The following is a 25,292-nucleotide window of genomic DNA, read 5'->3' as shown; positions in this document are numbered from 1 at the left end:
TCGGCCATGCCAAAAATCGAACCGGTTCGCAAACCGGTTCTCAACCTCGAACCGGTTCACGAACCGGTTCAACGCTTCTATTTTATATGTTCCATAAAACTGCTTTTATCAGGAAATGCGTGGTATGGCGGGCTAGAATGTATGGGGTATGGCAGACAACAGCGGTACGCTATTAGCCCGCCATATGCGTGGCTAATAGCGTACCGCTGTTGTCTGCATTGACGTTTTTAGCGGTCAGGTACTCCCTTTAGCGAGAAAAAGGAGAAATGAATGAAGCGGTCGTAGACCTGCTACTTTCTGTTCCTAAAATCTCTTTTTTCACACGCACAGTGCCAGCAAGGTACACTTAAAGGAAGCCGAATAAGATGGACAGCGTTACATAGACGACGGTACTTGCCGGCAGACTGCATTCGCAGCCTGAATCGATCTGAAATCGTACTGAAGCATGTCGAAAATAAGCCTGCCAGCCTTATTCTGTCCGAGCTCACAGCAGTGTACTAGTTAATCCACAACACAAAGGCAAAGGCAAGACGAAGGCAAAGGCAACAGGCGACACAACTGCACTACCAATAAGCAGAACTGCATTTACTTTTCAAACCACGACCAATCGAACAGGCACTGTTCTGCGTACGCTACTTCTCCACTTCTCATGTTTCTAACTTGTGTAATTTTTACTGCTCACGTGTAAAGGGAAATGTTGGGAGCTTACTTAATCACACATTCGTCCTATAGAGCTACATAACTGGCCTACTCCATTCCTGTTTCATTCGTCCGCTTGGCGCCTCGCCTCTGAAGAGTAGACGCCGCAGCGCGTGCGTGGGGCGATAGACACGGCGCTCACAAGGACAACTGCGCTTCAGCGTGTTAAAAAGACGCTGAGAGTATACTTACTATATGTCCTCGTTTGTCTGCTAGGTGATAATTTCCGAAATTCATGATGTGGACGTGTGATGATGATACCAATGTGTCTTCGTTCTGGGATTGAGAGAACTCTTATGCTGACTTCTTTTATGTCCGATCCGTTTTGTTGCGAACCGGTTACCGCTATTATTTTTTACGGTTCTGCTCCGGTTCGGGTTCAACAGTGTCATGAAAATTTCGGTTCGGGTTCGGGTATGGTTCCGGCAAAATTAACGGTTCGGGTACGGTTTTCGGTTCGGGTTCGGGTTCGGTTCGACACCCTGGGTAGAAGTACTGTCCTGCTGCAACTGTGGGTAGGAAATTCTACCTTTTTTTTCTTAGAGTGCACCTGGGTAGCGATTATTCAGCCTTCTGTACACACACTAGTAAAAAAATAAAGATAATAGTGATTACAGAAACGCAACATTCGGACAGCCGCGCCACATTAACCGGCTATGGTTGCATTTCAACCGAATAAAATACGTCCCCATAATTATTCTACATAACTGCGATCGTCAAAATGTTTGCACTGTTTGCAGTGGTGGACTCCTCAGGCCGGCCGTCATCGGGCACACTGGAAGGCACATTATCCGACTTTGGAAACTACGACGAATGCCTCAAGATCAGACTCAGCGATGAATATACGGGGGAAGAAGTCTTACGTGGCAAGTACTGCAACTTACGATTCAGCGCTCCCATGCCTCCCAGGCCAGATAGGATCAATTACAATCAAGACATCTTCAACTCTTCAGTCGAAGAAGGAGGGGTAAGTACATACAACATCCAAGCGATGTTTATTGGGAATTGGAAACATTGCTGCTACGGCAGCAATCTGAAAGATATCGTAATGATAAGGGCACAAAAAGTGAATAACAAATGACAAATTACAAGAAAGCCCTCACAAACACCAGAGCGTAAAGGCGTTCGAATAAAGTGTATAGTACATTGTATTCTCATGAGCCCGTTACACAGGAGATTATCACGGTGTTGTGCTGCATAGTTTGTGATACCAGTTTTATTTATGCAATCTTTCGTCGACTCAATTGAACCTTCCACAAGTTTTCTTTGTGATATCTGGTAAATGCTGGCTTATCAGAGAAAAGCGAGAGATATGCTGCATTTCGCAATCATTACTCATTTCAATCACGCCACAAAAACACAAGGTGGAGACTAATTCATGAATCTCAGACTTTACGGAGTGACAGCTATCTCTCTAAAGTGTAGCTGTGTTAAATTTTTTACCGGCGTTACTGTCGTGTGGAAACAGAACTAAAAACCCGTGAAACCTTAGCCCATTCTTCCAAGTGACCCGTCTCTGCTTCAGTTTCATGCAAGCTCGTGCAAGATACTCACAAAAACTTCTTAGGTTTAGTTACTGAGTGCCGGGCAGAACAAGTAACTGAGCATGCAAAATACTAAATAGACTACAAAGTGAGAGAAAAAAGCGCAAAAACTAAAAAGCTTCACTAACTCCCAAAAAACAATGGCTTTTAGAATTACTAGTCGATAGCCTTGACCTTCTTCGTTTTCCTTTTTTTTTTTTGGTGACATTACTCACGATACTATACATACGCTGTACAGTTGCGAAAGAATGCTCAGTACAGAACAACAGAATTCGCTGTCGTTCTTCTCCTTATTGGTGCTTTAACCTCATAACGAGTTATTAATATTTTACGTGCCACCTCTCGCTACAGCTTTCGGCACGAGCCCTTTATCCCCATGGGCGCCGGCTGCCTGGCGGGAAAGTTCTCGGAATATTCGCAAAGGGGGCCGGGCCCCCTCCGGGAGTCTATCCAGCTGACATTCACGATGAACGTCTCGAGGGATATCCTAAGAATCGCGTGTTTCATGTTAGTGATCATGGAAATCCTGTAAAAATTTGCCTCACAACGTCGCAACACGGAATTCCCGACACCCTGCACGACCTCTGTCCATGAAAGGGGGGTGCTGCACTGGATACCCCTTCGCAAGAAGGACGCAGATTTCTCGAATATCTCAGACGCTTAAGCATATGTACAGGATAAAGTGCATAGCTAATACAAAAGAGAATCTTTCGCTCGAGCTCAGTGTCACGCACAGAGAAGTATGTTAAAAGTGACTTCGGAAATCAGCAGAAGTAATCGAAAAATGTATTTGAAGATAGTTACTAAATATTGAGTATTTAAAATATTTGCAAAATATGGAAATTTTCGCAAAAGTATTCAATATTACTTCACTTAAATACTGTACTCAGGTTACTGTGCGAGACTGCTTTCACGACACTGCGCAAAGACGGCGCTACCTGCGTTAGCGCCACATATACCTAATGTCATAATAATGAGGGCGAACATGCTGAATGGGACTAAAGGCTAAAGATGGCGCAAAGCCCGCAGCAAACGAAACGAAAGCACGTAGCAGATCAAGTACATTTCGCGGCAGACGATGCTGATTTGAATGCGGTTTTCAGTTCCGTGTGCGTGGTGCGCCACCCGACTGCGGTGTGGCAAACATGCAGCAGACATAAAAAAATAGCAAAATTGAGTAAGATACGCCATTCAGCATACATTGGACAAGATAGTTGTCGATTTTTGTTTTCTTTCTAACACGATAATAACACCTACAAAAAATACGGGCATAATACTACTTCGGACAGATGGCTATCAATGTGCGGAGTTGGGGGATAGGTTATACCTCATCTAGTATTTTGCGACGTGATAAACACAAATAATACTGGGTCGTCGCAGCTGTTGGAAGACATGGAACGAGGTGCAGCCTATTTCTACCACTTGTCGCCAAACCTGGGAATCTGTATTCCATCTCCATGCACGGCTGATGACATGGAATCACTCATCAACAACGGTGAGCACTGGGACACCACTATGTCTATCAAACGTACTAGTACGATGTGGCGTGCCCATGAGGTCACACCATAGCTTTACCCCTGCTTTTTCCTTCTTTCTGGTGAACCGGCACACGAACATGCACTCCACCTATTGCAAGATATCGCCCTCCTGCTTTCAGGGCAACCGTAGAGATATGTGTTAGATCTTCTGTGCGCGTTTGTCCCTTCATTTCTTTTTCTTCTTTCCTTTTTTGCCCGTGTCCTTCTTTGTAAGCTTTGGGCAGCCGCATGTAGGGTAATGTGTTGCAAGATGAGACAATGTGTATTTTTGAATTTCTTGCTATATGATTGCCTAATACCGGTTATGTCCGTTCTGCGTTTAGAGGTGAAAAGCTCTATACCCGTGAGAGGACGCTTGTTTAAAAAAAGGTAGGAGAAATAGGAAAAATAGAATTTCATCTTTAATATTCAATCGCAAATTTTGTGTCTCACCTTGCTCCACCTTATACTCTACAAGTATACTCTAATAATAAAGAAAGTTGACCGCGTAACACGATCGGGACCAAGACGCGTCACTCGCAGTGATATTGTCCCCTATCTGATTTGTTGAAAACCGGAGGCATACGGCTTTTTGTGGCAGTTTTCGTATCTACTAACATACACATGATGCAAGAACGATAAGGCACATTTTTAGAACCATCCTCACTTGTTGACTCTGTAGGGAAAATAACAGGAACCAGTAAAATCAATCTATTGGAGATGGTGTGTAAAAATGTTGAGAAAGATGAGCTCCGATTTTTTGTCATACGAGGGGTTGTTCAGGCCAAACCGGAACTTTTCATTATTCGCAAAAGTAAGATGAACTTACAGGCGAGAAATTAGCTTTATTTTTCAACGTAATCTCCGGCTGCACTAATGCACTTGTCCCAGCGTTTCACGAGGGCTTCGATGCCAGCAGCATAGAAATCCTTACCGGCGCGTAGCAGCCATGATCGGACCGCATTCTTGACCTCGTCGTCGCAGCTGAAGTGGCGGCCCCAAGGAACGCCTTCAGTGGCCCGAAGAGATGGTAATCGCTGGGGGCGAGGTCTGGACTGTAAGGGGGATGTGGCAGCAACTCCCAGCCAAGTTCCTGTAAGGTGCGCGTCGTGAGGTGCGCGGTATGCGGGCGTACATTGTCCTGTAGGAGGAGGACTCCTTTGGTGATGCGGTCCGGTCGCTTTTGCTTCAGCGCCTTATGCACATCCCTGAGAACCTGCAACAATATGCACTATTGATGGTGGTACCACTGTGCAGAAAACCAACATGAACAACGCCAGCCTTTTTCCCATAAAACCGTGGCCATGACCTTACCCGCAGACGGGGCGCTTCGGAACTTCTTGGCAGCTGGCGAGTCCAGATGCTTCCACTGTTTTGAAGCGCGTTTAGGCTCAGGAAAGAAATGGTGAACCCAACTTTCACCGCACGCGATGATACGATCATGGAACGGCTGTCCTTCAGTGTCGGAATGGTGCCTTAGCTCTTGGGAGATTTCCAGTCTTCTCTGCAGGTCAAACACGGGCCTCGGGACCTAACGGGCACGAACTTTCCGAAACTGGATGTGCTCATGAATGATAGTGTTCAACGTTCCCACAGAAAAGTCCTTCTTTTGAGCCAGTTCGAGGCATGTTATCCGTTGGTCCTTGAGGATCAGGCACTCCACAAGTTGGATATTCTCAGGAACGCTGACACTGGGCTCTGAGCAGCCCCGGCCGGGATCTTCTGCACTGATGTACGGCTGTCTCGGAACCGTTTGCACAACTCAAATGCTTTGCTGCGGCTAAGTGTATCGTGGCCATACTGAGCCTGAAGTCTTCTGTGAATTTCAGATGACTTTACGCCTTCATTCACGCAAGACTTCATGACAATTCGCTGTTCGATGTGAGCGCTCACCTCGTTGTCGTCCATCTTGTCCAGCACGTGTCTGCTATTTTGCACAAACTTTGGACCACCATGTGGTGAACGCGGAGGCCTGTCGCGTGTGAAAATGACGAAAAAGAAGTAGTGCGAGTCATTTGTACACTCAGGAGACAGAAAGTCCCGGTTTGACTTGAACACCCCTCGTATACGGGACGCATCTGCATGTCCGAGATAAGTCCCTGCCCACTGCCCCCATTTTCAATAAATCAGGAGCCGGAATTATATAATTCGGAATGATGGATGGTTAGTCGCGGAAGGACCGGAAATCTTGGCACCGGAAGTTGTGGCGGGGGCTTGTTCATATTTACCTGATAATGTCATGTTAGCACGACTGACTTGAGCGCCTTTTGCAGCCCTCAAGGCCATGAGCTGGAGGGTGAACATAACGTTCTGCGATATTGACGAACCAGTTAAGTTCAAGACAAACCAAGTGGCTATAATGTAAGTTAAACTATTTCTTGTGCCGATGTACTCAAGCTTCATTTCTTTCAGCGGAGTCATTGGCGTGATGCTCTTGTTGTGTATACTTGGAACTATTTTGACGACATGCCGGAGAGTGTTAGCAGCCGATAGTAAGAACTTGAAGCCAAGTAAGTGCCTTTCATGCCCATTTCTCATGATTCGCTCGTCCCGTAGTCGTCCTGATTTCGTATAGTCGTCAGGCATCGCCCTCACTCTTAACGCAGAGTTTCGCCACATAGCGCTGTGAAAGCCAAGCGTTGCACAGAATGACACATATATCGCTCTTGATTCGTGAAACTCCCGGGGCGTACACCTTTTTGTCACAATTAACGGAATTACGTAAGCGTCACAAAAAGGACTACGGCTCCCGGTTTTAGCACGTCAAGGGGCACACCGCTGCCATTCCTGATGCTCGTTGGTAAAGAGCGTGCTATGTGGTGAAGCTCTGCTTTAAGACTGCGAGAAACTCTCCCTTGAGCCACTCTCCCTGTACCTTGCTTTGCCACTTGAGCGCACACTTTCCAGCAGCCCTTGAGTTTCCCGACTGACCCTCAGACTGTCATCAACCTGAAACCTTCGAACATTTTCTGAAATCTAGTGAGGTTTAGTGCATTGTACGCTGTCGCCTTTAAGTAGGTAAGTAATAGCGTGGTGGTTCTGTGCAATGCGCAGAGCTCTCTCTCTCTCTCTTTTTTTTTTTTTTTTTTTTGCGCGTGCGCAGAAATGCCAACGCTGTCACTCATGTACGAAAACGCAATAGCGTATCTAATACCGCGTGCCACGAGCGTGTGACCAACAACTGCACCCCAAGAAAGGGACAGAGGAGGGACGACACGACACGTTGTCGAGAACGTGTCGTGTCGTCCCTCCTCTGTCCCTTTCGCGGGCTCCATTTTTTCACCATGTACCAGCTGGCATGCACCCTTGCCCTTTTGCCATAACTGCAACCCAAGCAGCACAACGTACTGAAAGTCGAGTGCAATACGGGTGGACGGGTAGGTGGCCTTGAACAGGCTCGTGCAACTAAAGGGCATTGATAAGACACATACCGTCCACCCCTCTTACGCTCGACTTTCAGTACATTGTGCTGGTTGGGAAGCGTTGACATTACCCCCCTCTGTTTAACATTGTGACTGATAAAACGTATCGATCGGAGCTCTCACAGTTACGTGTGTGAGTCACGTAATACACGAAAATTTCAGGGTGAGTGAGTCAGTCATTTCGTGTTTCTTGTACATCGTGTTTCGTCGTGCTCCTTGAACATTTCGAGATTCTTGTTTCTTTTAGATCTTGCCTTCGACATCATGAAATGCTTTTCTATGTACGACAACACAATGAAGCTGTTGGCCATAGAGGAGGTACAGGGACAGGTGCCCGTAATACACGGACTGAAGTTCTTCAGTATGTGCTGGGTTATCCTTTGCCACTGCTACATCTTCACAAACCCGGAACGTGTTGGTACGGTACATTTCCTTTGCAAGACTCACCACACCCTGACACAATGTCATTTGAAGAGAGAGCTCTAGAGAACCATAAGCGGACCCCCATACATGCCGTTTTCACAGCTTCTAGTTTGGTGCCAAAACGACATCCGCTTTCACAGCAAACACGCTCTGCGCTACGTCTGCAGCAAACCACTGTGCCGATTGATAACGTTATCGCTCTCGATTTGAGGAGAGAGAGGGTTTTTGTGACAATTAAAATTGCCACAAACAGACGTATGCCGCCCATTTTCAACGAATCAGGAAAGCTAAAGATATTGTTCTGCATAGCGGCTGGTGTCAGTTCGGAGACATTCGAACGCTAGTGGTCACGTCAGACACGTGAATATGTCACAACACCCTTAATATCACGCAAATGAAACAATAAAATTTAGGAAAAGACCGAGAGATTGCCCACATTTAATTTGTGTTGTTCCACACTCTGAAAACAAAACTTTCCATCCCGAGTGACATTGTTATATAGCCCCGATTGGTTAAAAACGGGAGGCGTACGCCTTTTTTGGAGCACTTATGCTGTTCCCCCCTCAAAAAAGGCGCCCCCACCTCCCTGCGTTTCACAAATAGTGGGTGATAAAAAAGTCAGTGTGTGCTTCACCGTGCAATGTGGTGAAGTTCCGTGTTTCGAGTGTATTCTTCGCTTTTGGATTACATTTCTGGCGTGATGTGTCATACTCGTGCACTACATTTTATGTGTGGGTCCATCTTTACTTATCTTCTCACGTTGTTCCTTTCAGTGGCGGTAGAAAATATCCAAAAAGAGCCATTTACTTACCCCTTTCAGATCATGATGAACGGGTGGCTTGCAGTTGATACCTTCTTCTTGCTCGGGTAAGCGCACGGCTTACCGTACGTATGTAGTGCAATATCCCGTCGGGCGAGGGGGGGGGGGGGGGCTGACCATTAAGAGGAGCCTAAAATGGCCTCGGCCTTGGGGTTCGGCATTCTAATAAAACTTGAGCATTTTTCATTGGCAGCTTTTTTCTATGGGGGATCCCATGACACCAATAGTTTTCCGAAAATGACAGTTTATAGCTGAGAAGGGTGAAGCGAGAATTTCACGATTAATTTTAAATTAATTCTGTAAGAATATATTTTTTTTATGACTATTGACTTGGAAACTGCCTTTAAATTACCTTCCAGTATCGATTTTACGTGAAAGGAATATCTTTCTTCGCCCTTATTAGGCCTAGCGAATAGGGAGACAAACGCGACGGATGCCTCATGGTTGCACTGTTGATTCCATCACACACGTTGATTCGTATTCCACGTTCTTATGTTTCGTATTTAAAATACGTATACACCGGCAGTCTCTTGCAAAAAGCGGTTCTGCGAGCGAATCAGTTCTGCAAGCCAAGGATTCCGCTGTTCTGTTTTCAAGATATGCCCCTGTCCGTCCAGGTGGCACTGATAAAAGTGACCGCAAAATCCGTGTGTTTGTCGGTCGGTAGGGAACATCATGTTAAATCCATTCCAGTTTCTCGAAAATGGCGGTACACGGTGAATACAGGTGAAATATATAGCTTGGGTAGATTGGGATTAATGACAAACTGCGTTTTTGCTCGTGACTGGCCAGTAAGTGGGGTGAAGCTCTACACTGTTAAAATAGAACTTCGCCACATAACATGTTCCTGGCTAACCACCATACCGAATGATATCATTATGTGTCATGATTCGTTCAAAACAGGGAGAGGAGCCCACCTGGGACAATCATAATGTGTACCAAGTAGGCCCCTCCTCCCATTTTCAGCAAATAAGGACACAGAATGATATAATCCGGAATGACGGTTGGCTAGTTGCGTGCTATGTGGTGAAGCTCTGTTTTAACAGTGTAGGTATACGCAAGTCCCAGTAGTGGCGGACTCCCATTGTGTACACAGCGCTGCTTCTCCCCAGAGCCGTATGTTCACAGGGTGAACGACCTTTGTTGTGACTTGCCTGTACCTGAAGCTCCACCCGATTTTTGAGTTGTCTGACCAATGGTGTCTCGAAGTACCAGGCTTTGACACTCTGCCTACACCCTTAAAAATGAACTTTACCGCATAGCAGGCTCTTAGAGCCAACCATTATCTGCCCATAACGATAATCGTTATCTGCCCTCATTTCTTGAAAAAGGGAGGCGTACGCCTGCACTTTTCAACAAATCAGGGCAGCACATATGATTTGAGATGATGGTTGACGTGCTATGCGGTGAAATTCATTTTTAAGAGAGTTTGATCATTATCCCCATCTCCTACATGAGGCAGAGCCATTATGGGTGGCAAGTGGATTAGGTAAGATAGAAATGAATACGTCCTGCGATTCGCAAAGCTATTGGATTTTGCAGCCAATTTGACGGAGCCACTTAACTTGCTCGTTGGGAATTGCCGTCTGCTATCCGTCGTGTTAGGCTCCCGGCTGAACCACCTGACGGTACGCATCATGTCTTCGGTACGATTTTTTAAATTAAACTTCATGACTCTTTAGAATAAACAGCTTGAATATCTATATGTATAACATTCAACAATTAATTTCGAAATTGTACATGCAGTGCCGTTCCTATTATATCGTTGTGATCTATGTCAACGTAACGGTGATCGCTCTGTTCAGAAGACTTAACAATGACGACAAAACATAGTACTTCCGCTTGTACATCGATAGTGTAGCACAGGTTGAAATACGGAATTTATATGACAGGATGTACATCTGCAGCGTAAAAAAAGGAGTAGTCTGTGCAAGGAGTTTGCCACTAAATTCTCGTATCATCGCGTTTGCTTTCGTCATCGTTTTAGGTAGCAGGCATGCATGTGTCATGTCGTCCTCCGTGGTAGAAAGCAAACCAATGAGAGGCGCGCAACTGTGCATAACAGGTGGAACCTCTTTTTATGTCCCTCCCAATGGCCAGACTCCCTTTAATACGAGGCCCCGCTTGTCACATGGACGTCCCACTGTTCCACTGGTTTCAGATTAAGGAAGAGATCTTACTGAAACTGAATTCATCGGTATTTCGCCCTATTGTCTGAGCACAACGAACGTCTTCGTAGAATGTTTGAAAGAACTGTCATTGCAGATAGCCGTGTTTACTAGAAGGGCATTACACTATTTCTTTTTTATTTGGTCTTACACACCTTACTAGAATTAAAGCGGCCTGTTGGTACATATATGCTTGGACGCGACAATGGTCTAGACAGGGACTGATACGGAGAGACAGAGACGTCGTGCCACACGTCCTTGTCTCTATGTTCTAGTCCGTGTTCCAACAGTCGTCGCCTCCAAGCAGTTACACAACAATTCAGGGAAAATTAGTGGAGTATTGGATTGCGGCAGACGGGTGGGGGGTTAGTCCCGGGCATTGCCAACGTTGCGCACGGTCGCGATATCTTACGATATTTATGCGCATGTAGCTTCGCATGCTGAATTTTAATAAGCAGATTAACTGCTTCGTCTAAGAAAGTGTAGTGACTTACGTGCTTTCTGCGCGGAATATGTGCATTCTTAGAAGATTTATCTATTTTACAACCTTGGCTATTAGTACCCGTACGTGACAGTTTTGGTCCCAATTGCACTCGTAATTCTTCAGAAAAATTAAAATTGTAAATTACGGAAAACACTGTGGCGAACTGATCACGAACTCGTCAGGTTGCTCGTCAAGTATGACGACAACATTGCATGCGAACAACATTGGGGCTCAAACAGCATAATTTGGCTATGTGTCGGCTACGTAGCCATCAGATGGAGCAAGTCAGTCGGGAACATAGGTCACTGTTGCTCGACGAATTGAAGACTATTTGCTACCAAACGTCGCAACGACCATTTCTAAATCAGGCTTACAAGCAATGGGCTGTTAAACTATGCCGCCAACGTGAACTGTCTGTCTGTTGCTTTACGGGGCCTTCAAAGACAACGTACTACGGAAAATTTGGTAGCGCAGACAGGGAAGGAGAATGTGCTCTAGATTCTCTAGAATATTCACCGTCGAGAATTTCTCATTTAATCAAATCTTCCAGGATATGATAAGATTTCACTGGATACATATGTATAGGTACGTCGTGATGTTCTAAGACCTCACACATTAACTACTGTATTGCAGAGGCTTCACTCTAGCCTACTCCACACTGCGCCACATGTCACAAAGGAAAGGGAAGCTTAACATCTTCCTGTATTTCTTCCACCGTATATTTAGGTATGTACGTCGCTTTTCATGCAGAAGCACGGAGAACAGGACGTTAGGGAATAACCATGATTTTTTCTCCTTTCTAGGATTGTCCCGCCACTTGGGTTCGCGATATGCATAATCATTATAATGCCACTGCTTGGACGCGGCCCCGTTTGGCACGAAACCGTCGACCTACAGGCCCAAAAGTGCGAGAGCAACTGGTGGCAGACTCTTTTCTTTGTCGCAAATTTCGCGACGACTTACGACACAATTGTACGTCCTGTTTGCGGTTGTGACTCGTAACTACTGATCTGTCTGGGTGTTACGTTTGCCTTCTTACCACCGTCTTGTTTCGATTTAATTCCAGTGTCTCGAAACTTCCTGGTACCTTCAGTGCGATATGCAGTTCTACATTTTAGCACTAGCTGTGGTGTTGCCCATGTACAAGTAAGTTATTACAATATTTAAACTGTACGTGACCGCGTATAGCACGCTCTTAGTCAACCACCCTCCGCATCGTTCGGTCCCTTGATTGGTTAAAAACGCGAGGCGCACGCTTGCTTTTGGTTTCATGGCCGCGTCCAGCCCATAAAGCTCTGCCCTCAAAGCTCTTCACGTCAGCTGTCCTCACGGTGAGGTGACCCATTATTTCATTTCACCTCATTACCGCAATTGGGTAGAGTATCGCCACTGACGATGAAATTCTCCAATCATCGGCATCGAATAAAGGTGTTTTGTTTACGAGTTTCTGAAGTGCCACAAAAAGGCGTACGCCACGAGCTTTCGCCAAATAAGCGATTAAACCACCAGGGAGCCTTATCGCTTACATGTCTGACGCGCTAATGAGAAGGGGAAAGTCGAACAGACTGGCACGTGACAGACAGATTGCTCGTGAAATACGATGCGCCCTTCACGTATCACGTGAAGGGCACCGTGCACGCTCCATATCAGCCCCCAGGAATTAACAGCGCAAGGATTTTTCAAGGAAACTTACACTCTTAGAAATGAACTTCACCGCATACCACGCTCCTAGCCAACAATCATCTCGAGTGATATCGTTATCTGTCCTGATTTGTTGAAACCGGGAGGCGTACGCTTTTTTGTGACAATTATGAAGAGCATAAGTGTCACAAAAAGGTGTACGTCTCCCCCTTTTCAACAGATCAGGGGAGATAACGGTATCACCCGAGATGATGGTCGCCTAGGAGCACGCTATGTGGGCTGAGAAGCGATTCAGCCCCCTGATAGGTCGAAAGCGCCGGGCGCCCGCCGACTTTTTGTGACAATTAGCGTAACTTATTAATTAACGTAAGTGTCACAAAAAAGGCGTACACCTCACGTTTTTAATCGATCAAGTGACAGAACGATGTCATTCGAGATGGTGAATGACGAAGAGCGTGTGGTTATCACGGACTGATAACGGCATCCTTGTTTGCAGTGGTTGGTCTTCACAGTGCTTTGTGGTGAAGCGCACACTTTGAAAAGAGGGCTTCACTGCAAAGCACGCTCTCTGCCAAGCATTGTGCCGGTTAACAGATATCGCTTCTGATTTGAAGATATTAGCACATATCCAAGTTTCAGCTCTCGTTTTAAGGAGTCAGTAGATCAGAATGATACCATTTGAAATGACGCTTGGCTGAGAAAGTATTATACGGCCCATTAGTGTGTACGCCCTAAAAGAGAGCTTCACCGCATAGCACTCTCTGCGCCAACCACTGCCGCGAATGATATATAGGGTTGTCCATTCTGACTCGGGGACAGCGGGGGGCGTACGCCGTTTTGTTGTCAATTTGGATATACGATACTTAACACAAAAAAGGCGTACGCCCTCCTCTCTCTTCGAATCAGAAGTGATAACCCTATCGTTCGTAGTAATGGTTGGCACAGCGCGTGCCATGCGGTGAAGTTACGTTTTTAGACTGATTCTGTGTCGTCTTGTGTCTGTTGGAGGCAAGGTATCTCTGCTTCATTCAGTCCCCAACGTAACTTAAAGTTGGGAACGCTATAATAATTTATGAATATGGATTGTGCTGGGGTAAAAGTATTGCTGGAACGTCTATTTTAAATCTTTTCAGACATCCTGTCCTGGGCAGCCTCATCAACATAATGTTCCTAGTTGTGTCATTCATCATCTTTGCCGTCATCATGGTGTATTATAATTTCCCTGCCATTATGATTTTTCTACACCCTGATATTGAGTAAGTACCAGATTTCATAATTTTCTAGCTGCAGCTGCGCGCACACTATATGAAGTACACAAAAATACACATCAAATACGCCATAGATCGAGGTCTTGTGCCCAGCCGACAAAGTGACGTGACAAAGTGACATACGGTGATGGCTTACTCAGGCGTTTCTTTTGGCTTGTTTGTGTAGGTTGATCGTGTCTAAAATCTTAATGTTTTATCATCCACATATTTCAAGGTATCATCATCATATTTGGAGGTGATGGCTTGGCGTGCTTCTCCAAAAACATCGCGATCACAGCTTGTAAACAGGGTACCGTTTTAGCGTAGTTCAGCGCGGTTACGCATGTTATGCACTTTTCGATTTATTCCGATATATACGTGTATTTCGATTAATATTGCGGCGTGCGGTTCCTTTACACGCTGACAACCGGCAAATTTGATTTTTCGTACACGCGAAAACAATTGCTTTGTACCGAGGCTGTCACACGAGTGTGCAGTCCCCAACGAGCATCGAGACCAATGGGCATCGAATATGCGCCAGCAAACGTGTCGACGTCTCAAAAGGCATTGGATCTCTGTGGCAGGTTGACACGCTATGTGCACACACTGATTGACCTAAACGTGGCCGACTACGACAAGCAGTCTCATTGCCACCACCACAAGGTGGGTGGCGATATGGTTTGAGTTCCCTTCTGAGGGCTCTAGAAAAGTGGCCGTAGGGTGAGAGTGAGCCCCATTTGCCAGCTTGTCAGCTGTTTCATTGCCCTGCACCCTGATGTGGACCCACGAACGGGTATGTGTTCCCCTGCTTACTGAGCTAGGTGCAGGGCTCGAAGGGCACACTTCACCAGAATCGACTGGTCGTCGAGGTCAGCCACTTTCTAATGTGCAGAGGTGATAGACGTCGAGGATGACGACCTTGGGGGCATCAGTGAAAATATAGGGAATGGGAAACGGGAAGTATCACATGGACACCGATCTTGTCAGGACCGAAATCTTCGCCACCGAGCGAGTCATTTCTCAAACCCTTCCCCTCTACCGTCTTTGTGCCCGCAGCAGGCCACTGCCACTGTTCTCCATCGTCTCACTAGTTTTTCCACATTCACAAAGCAGCTAGCTACACCACTTCAACCTGGCACCACAATCTGCCTACCAAAGGTGCAATGGCCTTCAGGAATCTATCCAGCACGTCCTGCTCGATTGCCCCACCTATCACGAACAGCGTTTGAAGATCATGTCCCAAGGACAGTTCCTCGTCGCACTCAGACATCCTCTTTTGCGGTACGATGCCTGCTGAACGGCGGCAACGCACAACCGCCCTCGTGACCATCATAGAAGGCACCAACCTCATCTTCCGCCTCTGATAGGGGAAGAATGCTTCATACTTTTTTTTCTTCTCCTTCTTCTACTCCATCATCTGAGCGAGGTGGCGGTGAGTGAGGTGGTGGTGGGTGGTACACTGAAAGAGCTCGCCTGAGCGAGGCCGATTGTGGCAAGCAGTTTCACCACCAACAGCCATTGGTTTCGACGATGATCGAATAATACCCGTGTGGCAGGGGTACCAGGTTGCTCGAAACCTGTTTCTTCTTTCTTTTTCTTTTTGCAAAACCCAAACACAGCGTAGTCACTCAAATACCCTTTTGACGAATACTTACCTGCGTCGACAAAAGCGAAATGGTGCTGACAGGCTGATGCATGACTGCAACGTAAGACCCGCGAGACAAGGAGTACGTATACTCTCCTCGACTCCTTCTCTCGGGTCTTACGTCGGAGGCCTACCTACGCTCTCGTCAGAAATAGCTGTGAGAGTACCCACGCTCAATGACTGCATCTCATCCAATGGGGGCTACAATCGTCAAAAACCTGTTCAGTACTTATCAAGCGATTTCGGAACTGGGGACCAAGTAGCATCTGCTTTACGTGCGGTGTGGATATTAGTCAACAGTACTTGGGGCGTCCATTCGCCGTTTTCTGCTAAAACACGAATGGACCAGAACTGTATAGTGGTTTTCACGTAGGTGCTTAGTTACCAGTCACGATGCAGAGTGTTACCTGTTTTCTTTAAACTAAAGAGATTTAGAGATAATTTGAGACATAAGGTTGCTTAATTGTCTTACTGCGTGCCTGTTTTCAGACTCATCAAGGACGAAGCATTTTATATCCACTGGCGTCCGTATACGCATTATGGGCCTTATGCTGTTGGCCTCTTTATGGGACTGCTTTTTTACAAAAAGCAGAAAGTACGCTTCAGCAAGGTGAGCAACTTCTAAAAACAAAACACAAGGTGAAAAAAAAAACCGTTGGGACGATTTATCCTTTTCCAGGCTTTAGCCATATTGGGATGGGCTTGCGCTATCAGCCTGCAACTGGCGATGATCTACGGCATCCGAGACTGGCACGAACACTACGATACCGTAGGTGTCGTAGGATATGTCTTCGCCGTCACACATCGGACCGCGTGGGCAGCAACGGTGGCTTATATCCTATTTGCTGTACACTTCAAGTTAGGCGGTACGTTTTCCATGCTGTGATTGCACATCTATGGCCGTACTTTTACGAGCCGTCCATGGTAGCTGTATTCAAAGCATATTTCTGGTATTGCAGGTTGGATTGGACAGCTGCTACAGTGGAAGGCTCTGATACCCCTGAGTCGACTGACCTTCATGACCTATCTATTGCATCCGCTTGTCATGTGGTACCGGAATGGAAATCTCAGAGAACGGATATACCTGAGACATTTTCCAGAGATGGTAACTTTCCTACTGCTTGTTTCTCTCTCTCTCTCTCTCACTGTGTCGTTGGTGAGATGGCCAACTATTTGGTGGTAGCCGAGCTGATGCCTCGATTGAAGAACGATACTTGATGAAAAAGCACTACCAGTGGGATTCGAACACACACCCTTGACTTCCAGTCAGATATGCTACCAGTTCTACCATGACAGCTACTCTGTTACAGAGGTTTCAGTGATGTGTTTGTGCTTCGATAGTTCATTGCATCATTTACTAGATGTCACACGAGCTGTTGATCCGAATATGCACCCACCAAGTGGGACTGTGAGGAGAATCTCTATATTCCTTACATATATGCACATTTGTTAATTAATGAAATGCACCGAGACACAGTTGATAAGGGCGTGTAGTTTAGTAACAGCTATAATACTCAACAACTTACACAGACATCAGAAAAATATTTTGGGCAGAAGGTTCACGCTTGAGTACTAACGTGGAGAAACAGCGGACACCAGCATGTTCTGCTGTGATGGATGCCCACATTTTCGTGCAACCTCAGACGTACAGGACGTTTGTAGGAGGTACCGACAGAAAGACTGCCAAGAAACCTAAGCAGGTCAGACGAGCAAGCTTCACTATCACACCACATTACAAGCGTGCCGAGTAATTGGATCCCCCGGCTGAGACGACCTCAAAAAGGGAAAGTGCAAGAAAAGTGAGGGAGAGAGATAGAACGTCACGTGATACCGCGTTTATGTCACTCACTACCTGTATGGCGGAAACTTGTACTGAAGCGAGGGTGTCACGTGATATCACTGTGATGTCAATCTCAAAGAACAACGTGGAGAGAGGGACCGAAATGAGCGCATCACGTGGGACCAGCATGGGCATACGCTTCGTTGGACTACATTCCCTATTTGTAGGAAAAATTTTGCAACACAAACTCAAAGCAGCAGGTCATTTGCGAAGGGAAAGCTGAATACAACGAACAAAGTGAGCGCGGCCATGTGATACCACTGGCTTCACTGTCACCTGCTCCTAAAAGATAACGTAGAGAGAAAGACCGAAACTAGCGCGTCAGTTGATTCCACTTTCATGTTTCCCAAAGGAGAAGTAGAGAGAGGGACTGAAGTAGGTGTGGGGGCATCACGTGATATTGCCGCGGGTACCAACTTAATCTGGCTTCACTCCTTATCGTGAAAAGACAAACCGAGAATCGCAAGAGTCATTCTGAGATCTTCTGCAGCAACACCTTTTCTATGTTTTCGTGCAGGCAAACAACTTTTTAGCTGACCTGGTGTTCTCTTTCGGTGCCGCTTACCTCGCAACGCTTCTCTTCGAGGCGCCCTTCATCAACCTAGAGAAAATAATCCTACGACCCTTTATGGGAGGCCCCAAGATGCCTCGGCAATCGAACGGACTCAGCAACAACGGATATTCACCGGAGTCGCCTCCCGTAGACTTCGTCATCAATGGCCACCATTATCAGGGCGAACAGAAGAGGACGCAGGGCGACAGAAACACATCTAGGCTTTGAGAAAGTAGAGGACTGCGAGAAAAGGAAAAAAAAGTGATACTTGTGCCTGTAGACTGAATATTTTAAGGTTGATGGCTCGGCTTGTTGTGGATGGTGATGGTGCACGACGATGGTCGAAGGGTCGTGCAGTTGTATCAACTGACGATTCTGGAAGAGGGCTGAATAATCGGCTCTTTCTCGGGATGCTAATGATCTACCTTAACGATATGTTAGTGTATAGTAATGTAAAACGAGACGAAGAAACCAGAAAGGACAGATTGCATAATTCAGTTGTGCAATTTTATGTATATTTCGATGGACTGATCTGTGTGCCGAGTGAACGAGGACAAACCTCAGGGTTCGTTATATGGAGATCTGTTATCACCAGCTCGGCTGCTTTTTAGCCGCTCTTTACAAATCTTGCCCCACGTACGCCAACTCGCATTGTTCTAGCAATGGGTTTGCTTGGACTTTGCTTGATTGTATAATGTTCCTCTGTAAGGGAAATACGATAGAATTAGTGCTTGCTGGTGTAAAGTTAAGCACTTTCTTGCGTACCCAACGGATCTCCTTCACTCCAGTGCATGCAGCTACAATGTACGATGCCTGCAGCAATTAGCTAATTCTTAAAACATGAAGGTTCTGCACACGTCGTAAAATTCTCGGCAGGTTGTGTGATGGATAGCGCACATAAAAAAATGTCAGATAACACCAAAAATGATGCAGCAAAATAGCTTTACCATTTAAAAAACACTGGGTAGACCCTTAATAATGATAACTGGAGGTAGATCTTCACGTAAGGTGAGTCCACCCACAATTGTGTCGCTACATCAGGATAAACCATTGTTCGCGACACAATGGTACTATGGAAGTGCTAATAGCTCCTTTTGAATATGAGTAGGGAAGGTACCCCGATATGAAAAAAAAAAAGAAAGAAAAATACTTCGAAATTGTGGAAAGATCTTGTTAGCGTCGGCCACTGTGTTACGGCAAGCGCCGTTCGTGCATTCGCAAAAAAGTACGGATTTCGAATGTATACAAAACTACGTGTGCGATCTGTGTATGCGAAATCTCAGGAATGAAATGTTGAAACTACTAACTAAAATGAAGGAAAATTTTCGCCTTTGTACCCTGTTGGTAAATATTCATAGTATATAAGCAACAAGTACGACACCACGGATGCGCAGCAACTAGTTACAAAGGACGAAGAAGTCCCGAATCCACGAAGACCGAAACCTCGTACATAAAGATAGCAGTCGTCCTTGTCTATTACCCCGTCGGTTGTTGCACTTGCTGCTCACATACTATGGATGCTCGAATTTACGTTGATGTAGGTGCACGTGCCGCCCTTCAGGACAGACTTCGGATGATATCCATGTGTGACTGGCACATTTAAGGTCGTGTGAAGGTCGACAACAAATATAGTGATGAAAGTCATGCCAGACGGCAGCCATAGTCCCTTCAGGTCAGACTCATGTATCAAAAAGGGTGCGTGTGACCTACTTACACCTGGAGTTCCGCCCACTTTTTGAGCGATTTGGCCAATGACGTCTTGAAATACGTGACGGTATCGACAATCGGACGCATACTACTTGTCCTCCATCCTGCATGAGTGGCGCCATTGTGGGTGACTAGTGCATTGGACGGGATTCGAATTGCTCCTTTTTTAAATTTGCAGAACTTGTGGATTTTTGTGCCAGTTTGATGCCGCCCACACGGCGTTGGTGCGATTTTTTAAATTAAACAATGTGACAAGTTAAAATAAAAAGGCAAAAACGTTCATATCCATAAAATTCAGTAATTAAATACAAAATTGTACAGCACAGTGCCTTTTTTAAAAATCCACATTCAAAATAAGCACTGCCAAAATAAATCCTAGTTTGGGCTTAGGGAGGGGATGTGCCGATTGTTAGTCTTAGGGCGACACAACGCGTTGTGCTCATGATGTAAAACCCCGAATCATTGACACAACGTTGTCTTCAATCCACCGTAAAATTGGAACGTTTCTTTCTGAATATTTCTGCCGTTATTAATGATGTGCCTTCTACTAAAAGCTGGAAAAATTAAAAGACCCAGCTTGAGGGGGTGCAACACCCCTCCGCGTTTCGTCAGTTCCTCCCGATAGATGAAGCACATACGGATCTAATAGACAACCCAGAGTTCACTGCGGAGGCTCCTGGTACTACGGCGGCAGACGGTTACCATGTCACATTACGGACTGACCCACCACATGAGCGGAAGGTATTACAAGGCACTCTTTTCCTGAGTCACAGCAAAAGTTTTTCGTGTTACTCTTTTCCTCTGGCTTTGTTTTACCTTCGCCCTCTAGATTGCGTTGTCACCTTGAGAACAGCGTCCGGGTGTTATCGATCATTTGTGCATGCGATAGCAGACGAATTGACAATTTCATTCAACAGAACCTAAGGAACGCATCAAATGTTTCCGCCACAGTAACTCATTGAGCAGACCTACATGATTTTGAGAAACAGTCACTGACCTATTGAGAAAGCAATGGAGTGGTATGGCTTGAGGATGCCCCAATGAATTCATGAATAAATTCGTGGCAAACTCACACGTGCTTCTGTGTATTCGGAATCGTCGGAATCATTTCGTGAACCGGAAAATTACTGCCCCATCGTCAGCCCCAGATCATCCGTGCACTGTCCTGAAAATTATTGTGGACTGTTCCACGACATCACGGTGCTTTGTCACTGGCACACCTAAAGCTGTATTTTGGGTTAAGTGTGATCTTACATGGCGTTCATTCTCAGCCTTGACAGCATCTGATCACCTGAACAGTGATGGGTGTGGCTGTATAGTTGACAGTGGTGTTGTCGACTCATTTACGCCGACGCACAACTCCTATACTCATATTTGTACACAAAGTCTAAAAAGACGGAATGAAGTTGCATATGACAGCGACGGCAGCACGAGCACAGTGCCAGCGATACAGTGTGTAGAGGTGGTGTTCCTCTACATGAGTCCTCACCGCCGATGATGGAATATTCAAGCGGGCAGATGTACGTGGCTTCACGCTAAGACAGTGCTGGTAGGACTGGATGGCAAGCGCAGTGGCGCGTCTTCATCGTCGTCCACGGGCTGCCACTTCAATCCCCGCCTCAGACACGGGGGGGGGGGGGGGGGGGGGGGCGCACACCACAAGCTATTCGAAATCGCATTTATCTTCATTATGAAGGCATTGGCAATTGCAGTGAAAAATATTTATGTTTCTGACGCCGACCGACGAATAAGCTATCTATGGGGTTTTTCGAAAAGTAGCTCATTAAACGGCTACTGAGCGACCTTTTAACGAAACCACTGCACGAAAGTCTTCCAACTAATTAAAGGATATAAGAGAGCTTCTAACCACTTAGCTTATTTATAGCACATTGTTTTCTGGGCTTTTCATTTAATTTCTTGCAATCAACGGCGCGAGCCTAGCAAATTTTTGTTTTCGAGAAGCACGCCCGTATACTATGGGTCGTATCATTTCCGCCACGACGTATATACTGTGCAAGAACGTAGTTGCTATTTTGCTCTTGGTCACTTAAAAAGCAGCATTAATAAAAGGGAGAGGTGGCCACTGTGTGGGTAAAATAGGATGTCAAATATCGCACACTTTGGATTCCGTAATTATGAGTGGCATACTCATTCTGTTTTCGTATGCACACGAACGCAGCGTGGAGCAAATTCCATTACCAACAGTACAAGTGTGTCAGGTGAATATTTCCAAAATTAGCTCACTAGCTCACTTTCTCTTTCGTAGATTTTCGGAAGCACGAGGATAGCAGAACTGTAGTCACGTATAAGAAAGGCCGCATTGTTTGGTAAGAGTCCTGAAGGTTGCACGACCACCTGACATCGCTTTTAAAAGCCGCTTGCAAATGAGCTTGCTGCAACGTGGCCAGGACTCAATATCCCCGTTTTTGTATACGTATATTTAAAGATTGTTTTGGGGGCCGGATATAACACGCTCTATGTCCTCATTATGCACTGCGACGGCCAATGCGCATGCAGCCCTGCCCGCGAAAATTTTGAGAACAACGATAACGCTAGCTGTGCGCAGTTCATGATTAGGCGATTAGGCTGTGACGGGCTTTTTGTATTCTATCCACCTATGCCGTCAACACCAGCTTGGGGCAAAAGTTCCTATAACGCTGGAACCTTGTACTTAAATTCTCCCCCTGCGGCCCTAAGGGAACAATTCTTGAACACAATCCGTGAGTCCAAGGATTCTGCTCAACACCTGCTCCCCTAAGCAGCAGGGGAGACTGAGAGAAGTTCAATACAAAATCCCAGAGCTTCAGAACCTTTTTTTTTGTAAGCTGTACTCCCGCAGCCTGAAAACGGCGAGCTTTAAAATCGGTGTACAGTGCTGGACAAAAGTTTACGAAACGCGCGAGCGGCGTATTTTCTCTTGGCAGAGACACCCTAGCGGCGAGCGGAAGCGGGCAAGTCCACTTGTTCAAAGGGATGGAAGAGTGCGCTTGTGGCGACTCACCGTAATAGCAGCGGTAACTTTGCTTTTGGGTGTAACGAACGCCAAAATTGTTTCGTTTTCGGTCTACTGCACCGAGCACGATTGGCTATCGCGGGAAGGAAGTCTCTCCGCTATCGGAGAGATAACAGGGCGCTAAGATGAATTGAGGTGACAACGGGCTGCAGTGTCTAGCTTTTTTCTTTTTTTATTATACAAAAACAGAAGAGCGTGTACCCTTGAACACACACACACACAAAAAAAAAAAAGCGGCGGGGGAGACGACACTGTCTCAATACATGGTCGCCCCCCCTTTTGCTGCAATAACTGAGGCCATGCGCACAGGCAGGGGAGCATATAGTCGACGGACAAGGTCCACGTCTTCACGTAGCAAGGATCACTCTGCTTGTATAAATTCCCAGAGTGCGTCCTTGCTCCTTGTAGGCGTCCGTCTCTTGCTCATCCTATTCTTCAGGATGCCCCAGATGTTTTCGATGATGTTTAAGTCCGGGCTCTGCGCAGGCCATGTCAGCTGCATTACGCTGAGGTCGTCGAGACGACGCTGCTCCCCTATGCTCTGGACGGGCCGTTCTCGGATGGGTGCTACCATTACCAGCATGATGGCAGCTCCGTCCATCGCAGTAAAACTGTCCAACGCCTACTCGACTACCTCAGCGTAACGCAGCTGACATGGCCTGCGCAGAGCCCGGACTTAAACATCATCGAAAACGTCTGGGGCATCCTGAAGAATAGGATGAGCAAGACACGGACACCTACAAGGAGCGAGGACGCACTCTGCGAATTTATAGAAGCAGAGTGGTCCTTTGTACGTGAAGACGTGGACCTTGTCCGTCGACTATACGCTCCCCTTCCTGTGCGCATGTCCTCAGTTATTGCTGCGAAAGGGAAGCCGACAAAATATTGAGACACTATCGTCTCCCCCGCCTCTTTGTGTGTGTGTGTGTGTTCAAGGGTACACGATCTTTTCTTCTGTTTTTGCCTAATAAAAAAAAGAAAGAAAAATACTAGGTACTGCAGCCCGTTGTCACCTCAATTCATCTTAGCGCCCTGTTATCTCTCCGATAGCGGAGAGAGTTCCTTCCCGCGATAGCTACTCGCGCTCGGTGCAGTAGACCGAAAACGAAACCATTTTGGCGTTCGTCACACTCGAAATCAAAGTTACCACTTCTACCACGGAGGGTCGCCACAAGCGCACTCTTCCATCCCCTCTGAGCGAGTGGACTCGCCGGCTTCCGCTCACCGCTAGGGTGTCTCTGCCCAGAGAAAATACGCCGCTCGCGCGTTCCGTAAACTTTTGTCCAGCACTGTACAACCGAAGCGGCGAAACAAGATTGCTTCTTCTGGTGGCAAAACAAGATTGCGAAACAAGATTGCTTCTAGGAGGCGTCTGGTAAAAAAATCAGGGAAACAAAAAATTATAAACTGCATGATAACCGCGCTGGCAGAAGGATAGCGAAACAATGATAACGGGGCCCCCGGCTTGCTCTCCCGCCGTAACCAACAGTTCCTCCTTTCAGCTGTTGGGACCCGTGGCATTGCTTATCTTACAAAGCATTTCTGAAGTAAGGTGAAGCCAGCGTTCAGAGGGAATGTCCCTGAATTCTCCTCATGATCCATCCATTATAGCTCTGTTTTCGGCAGCAGGACCACTTGGCCAAATTCAGCGACTATGACGCGACACCATATCCCATATAATACAATTTGCAGCGCTAGTTCCTGTGCGGAACGCTGGAGATGCTTCACTTTCACCCCCAAAAAACGCATAAATTACTTATGAGTTACTGTATGTAAAGCTAGTGCTAAGAATGCAACGTATGGACGAACTTATGTTATAGCTAGGGTCCCGCGTTTTCGGGTTTTTTTTTTTCGACGGATTCGGCGTATGGCTTTCGGTGTTTATTGATTTTCACGAAATCGGCGTTTTTCGTTTTTCTTCCTCACGTGTACATGGTTTACCCGACAGTTATGGGCGAATAGAAGTCACAACGTCACTTCCGCACGACGTGCATTCAACATGGCGTTGTTCGCTCTGTTGGCGTTTCACGGATAACGAAGAAGTGAAATGGCATTTTTCACAACCACCGTATTTCTGTACGTTCTTCTGATCTGCATCGACAACTTGCTGGCCACGTGCAGCAACTTATCTCTGTCATCGTCCGTGGGTTCATTTCATCGTTCGGTGTGTGGTTCGAATGAAGGAAAATTTACGCGGCGTATGTTTTTCGGTGTTTTTCGATTAAAACCGAAAACGCGGAACCCTAGTTATAGCGTCTCTCTTTGCCATGCCATTATTTCGTAATTATTCACTGAGCGAGCTTCTGATGTAACACGGTATGCAACAGTGCGAATTTGTTAATTTCGTTTAGTGTCATAATTTTATACGTATGGATGGAACGGTAACGTACCAAAAAAAAAAAAATCATGCGGGTTTAGGGGAGGCTTATTTCCAAGAGAACTGGCTTCTTCTCCCGTTCGAAATGCAGTGCGGTTTCATGGCGGTGAACTCAACGTCGCTATGCCAGCGCTCCACGGGATGGACGTTGAACTGCAGTGTATAAAGAAAGTAGATACGCAAATATCGCCT

General features: G+C 46.2%; 1 protein-coding gene across 1 annotated transcript; it reads left to right on the top strand.

The window, feature by feature from the left end:
• Nucleotides 1–1,522: 1,522 nt before the first annotated feature.
• Nucleotides 1,523–19,534, top strand: LOC135369197 (nose resistant to fluoxetine protein 6-like). The gene is made up of 14 exons (XM_064602831.1): nt 1,523–1,666; nt 3,624–3,738; nt 6,034–6,121; nt 6,173–6,270; nt 7,430–7,600; nt 8,379–8,472; nt 11,711–11,803; nt 11,881–12,049; nt 12,144–12,223; nt 13,852–13,974; nt 16,100–16,220; nt 16,290–16,476; nt 16,570–16,715; nt 17,968–19,534. The coding sequence occupies exons 1-14, from the start codon at nt 1,598–1,600 to the stop codon at nt 18,229–18,231; spliced, it is 1,818 nt and encodes a 605-aa protein (XP_064458901.1). The 5' UTR covers nt 1,523–1,597; the 3' UTR covers nt 18,232–19,534.
• Nucleotides 19,535–25,292: the final 5,758 nt, after the last annotated feature.

This window comes from Ornithodoros turicata, chromosome 9 (genome assembly GCF_037126465.1).
Source record: "Ornithodoros turicata isolate Travis chromosome 9, ASM3712646v1, whole genome shotgun sequence".
Taxonomy (NCBI): Eukaryota; Metazoa; Arthropoda; class Arachnida; order Ixodida; family Argasidae; genus Ornithodoros; species Ornithodoros turicata.
Note: the sequence above shows the minus strand (reverse complement) of the source record. Positions and strands in the feature narration are given on the sequence as shown.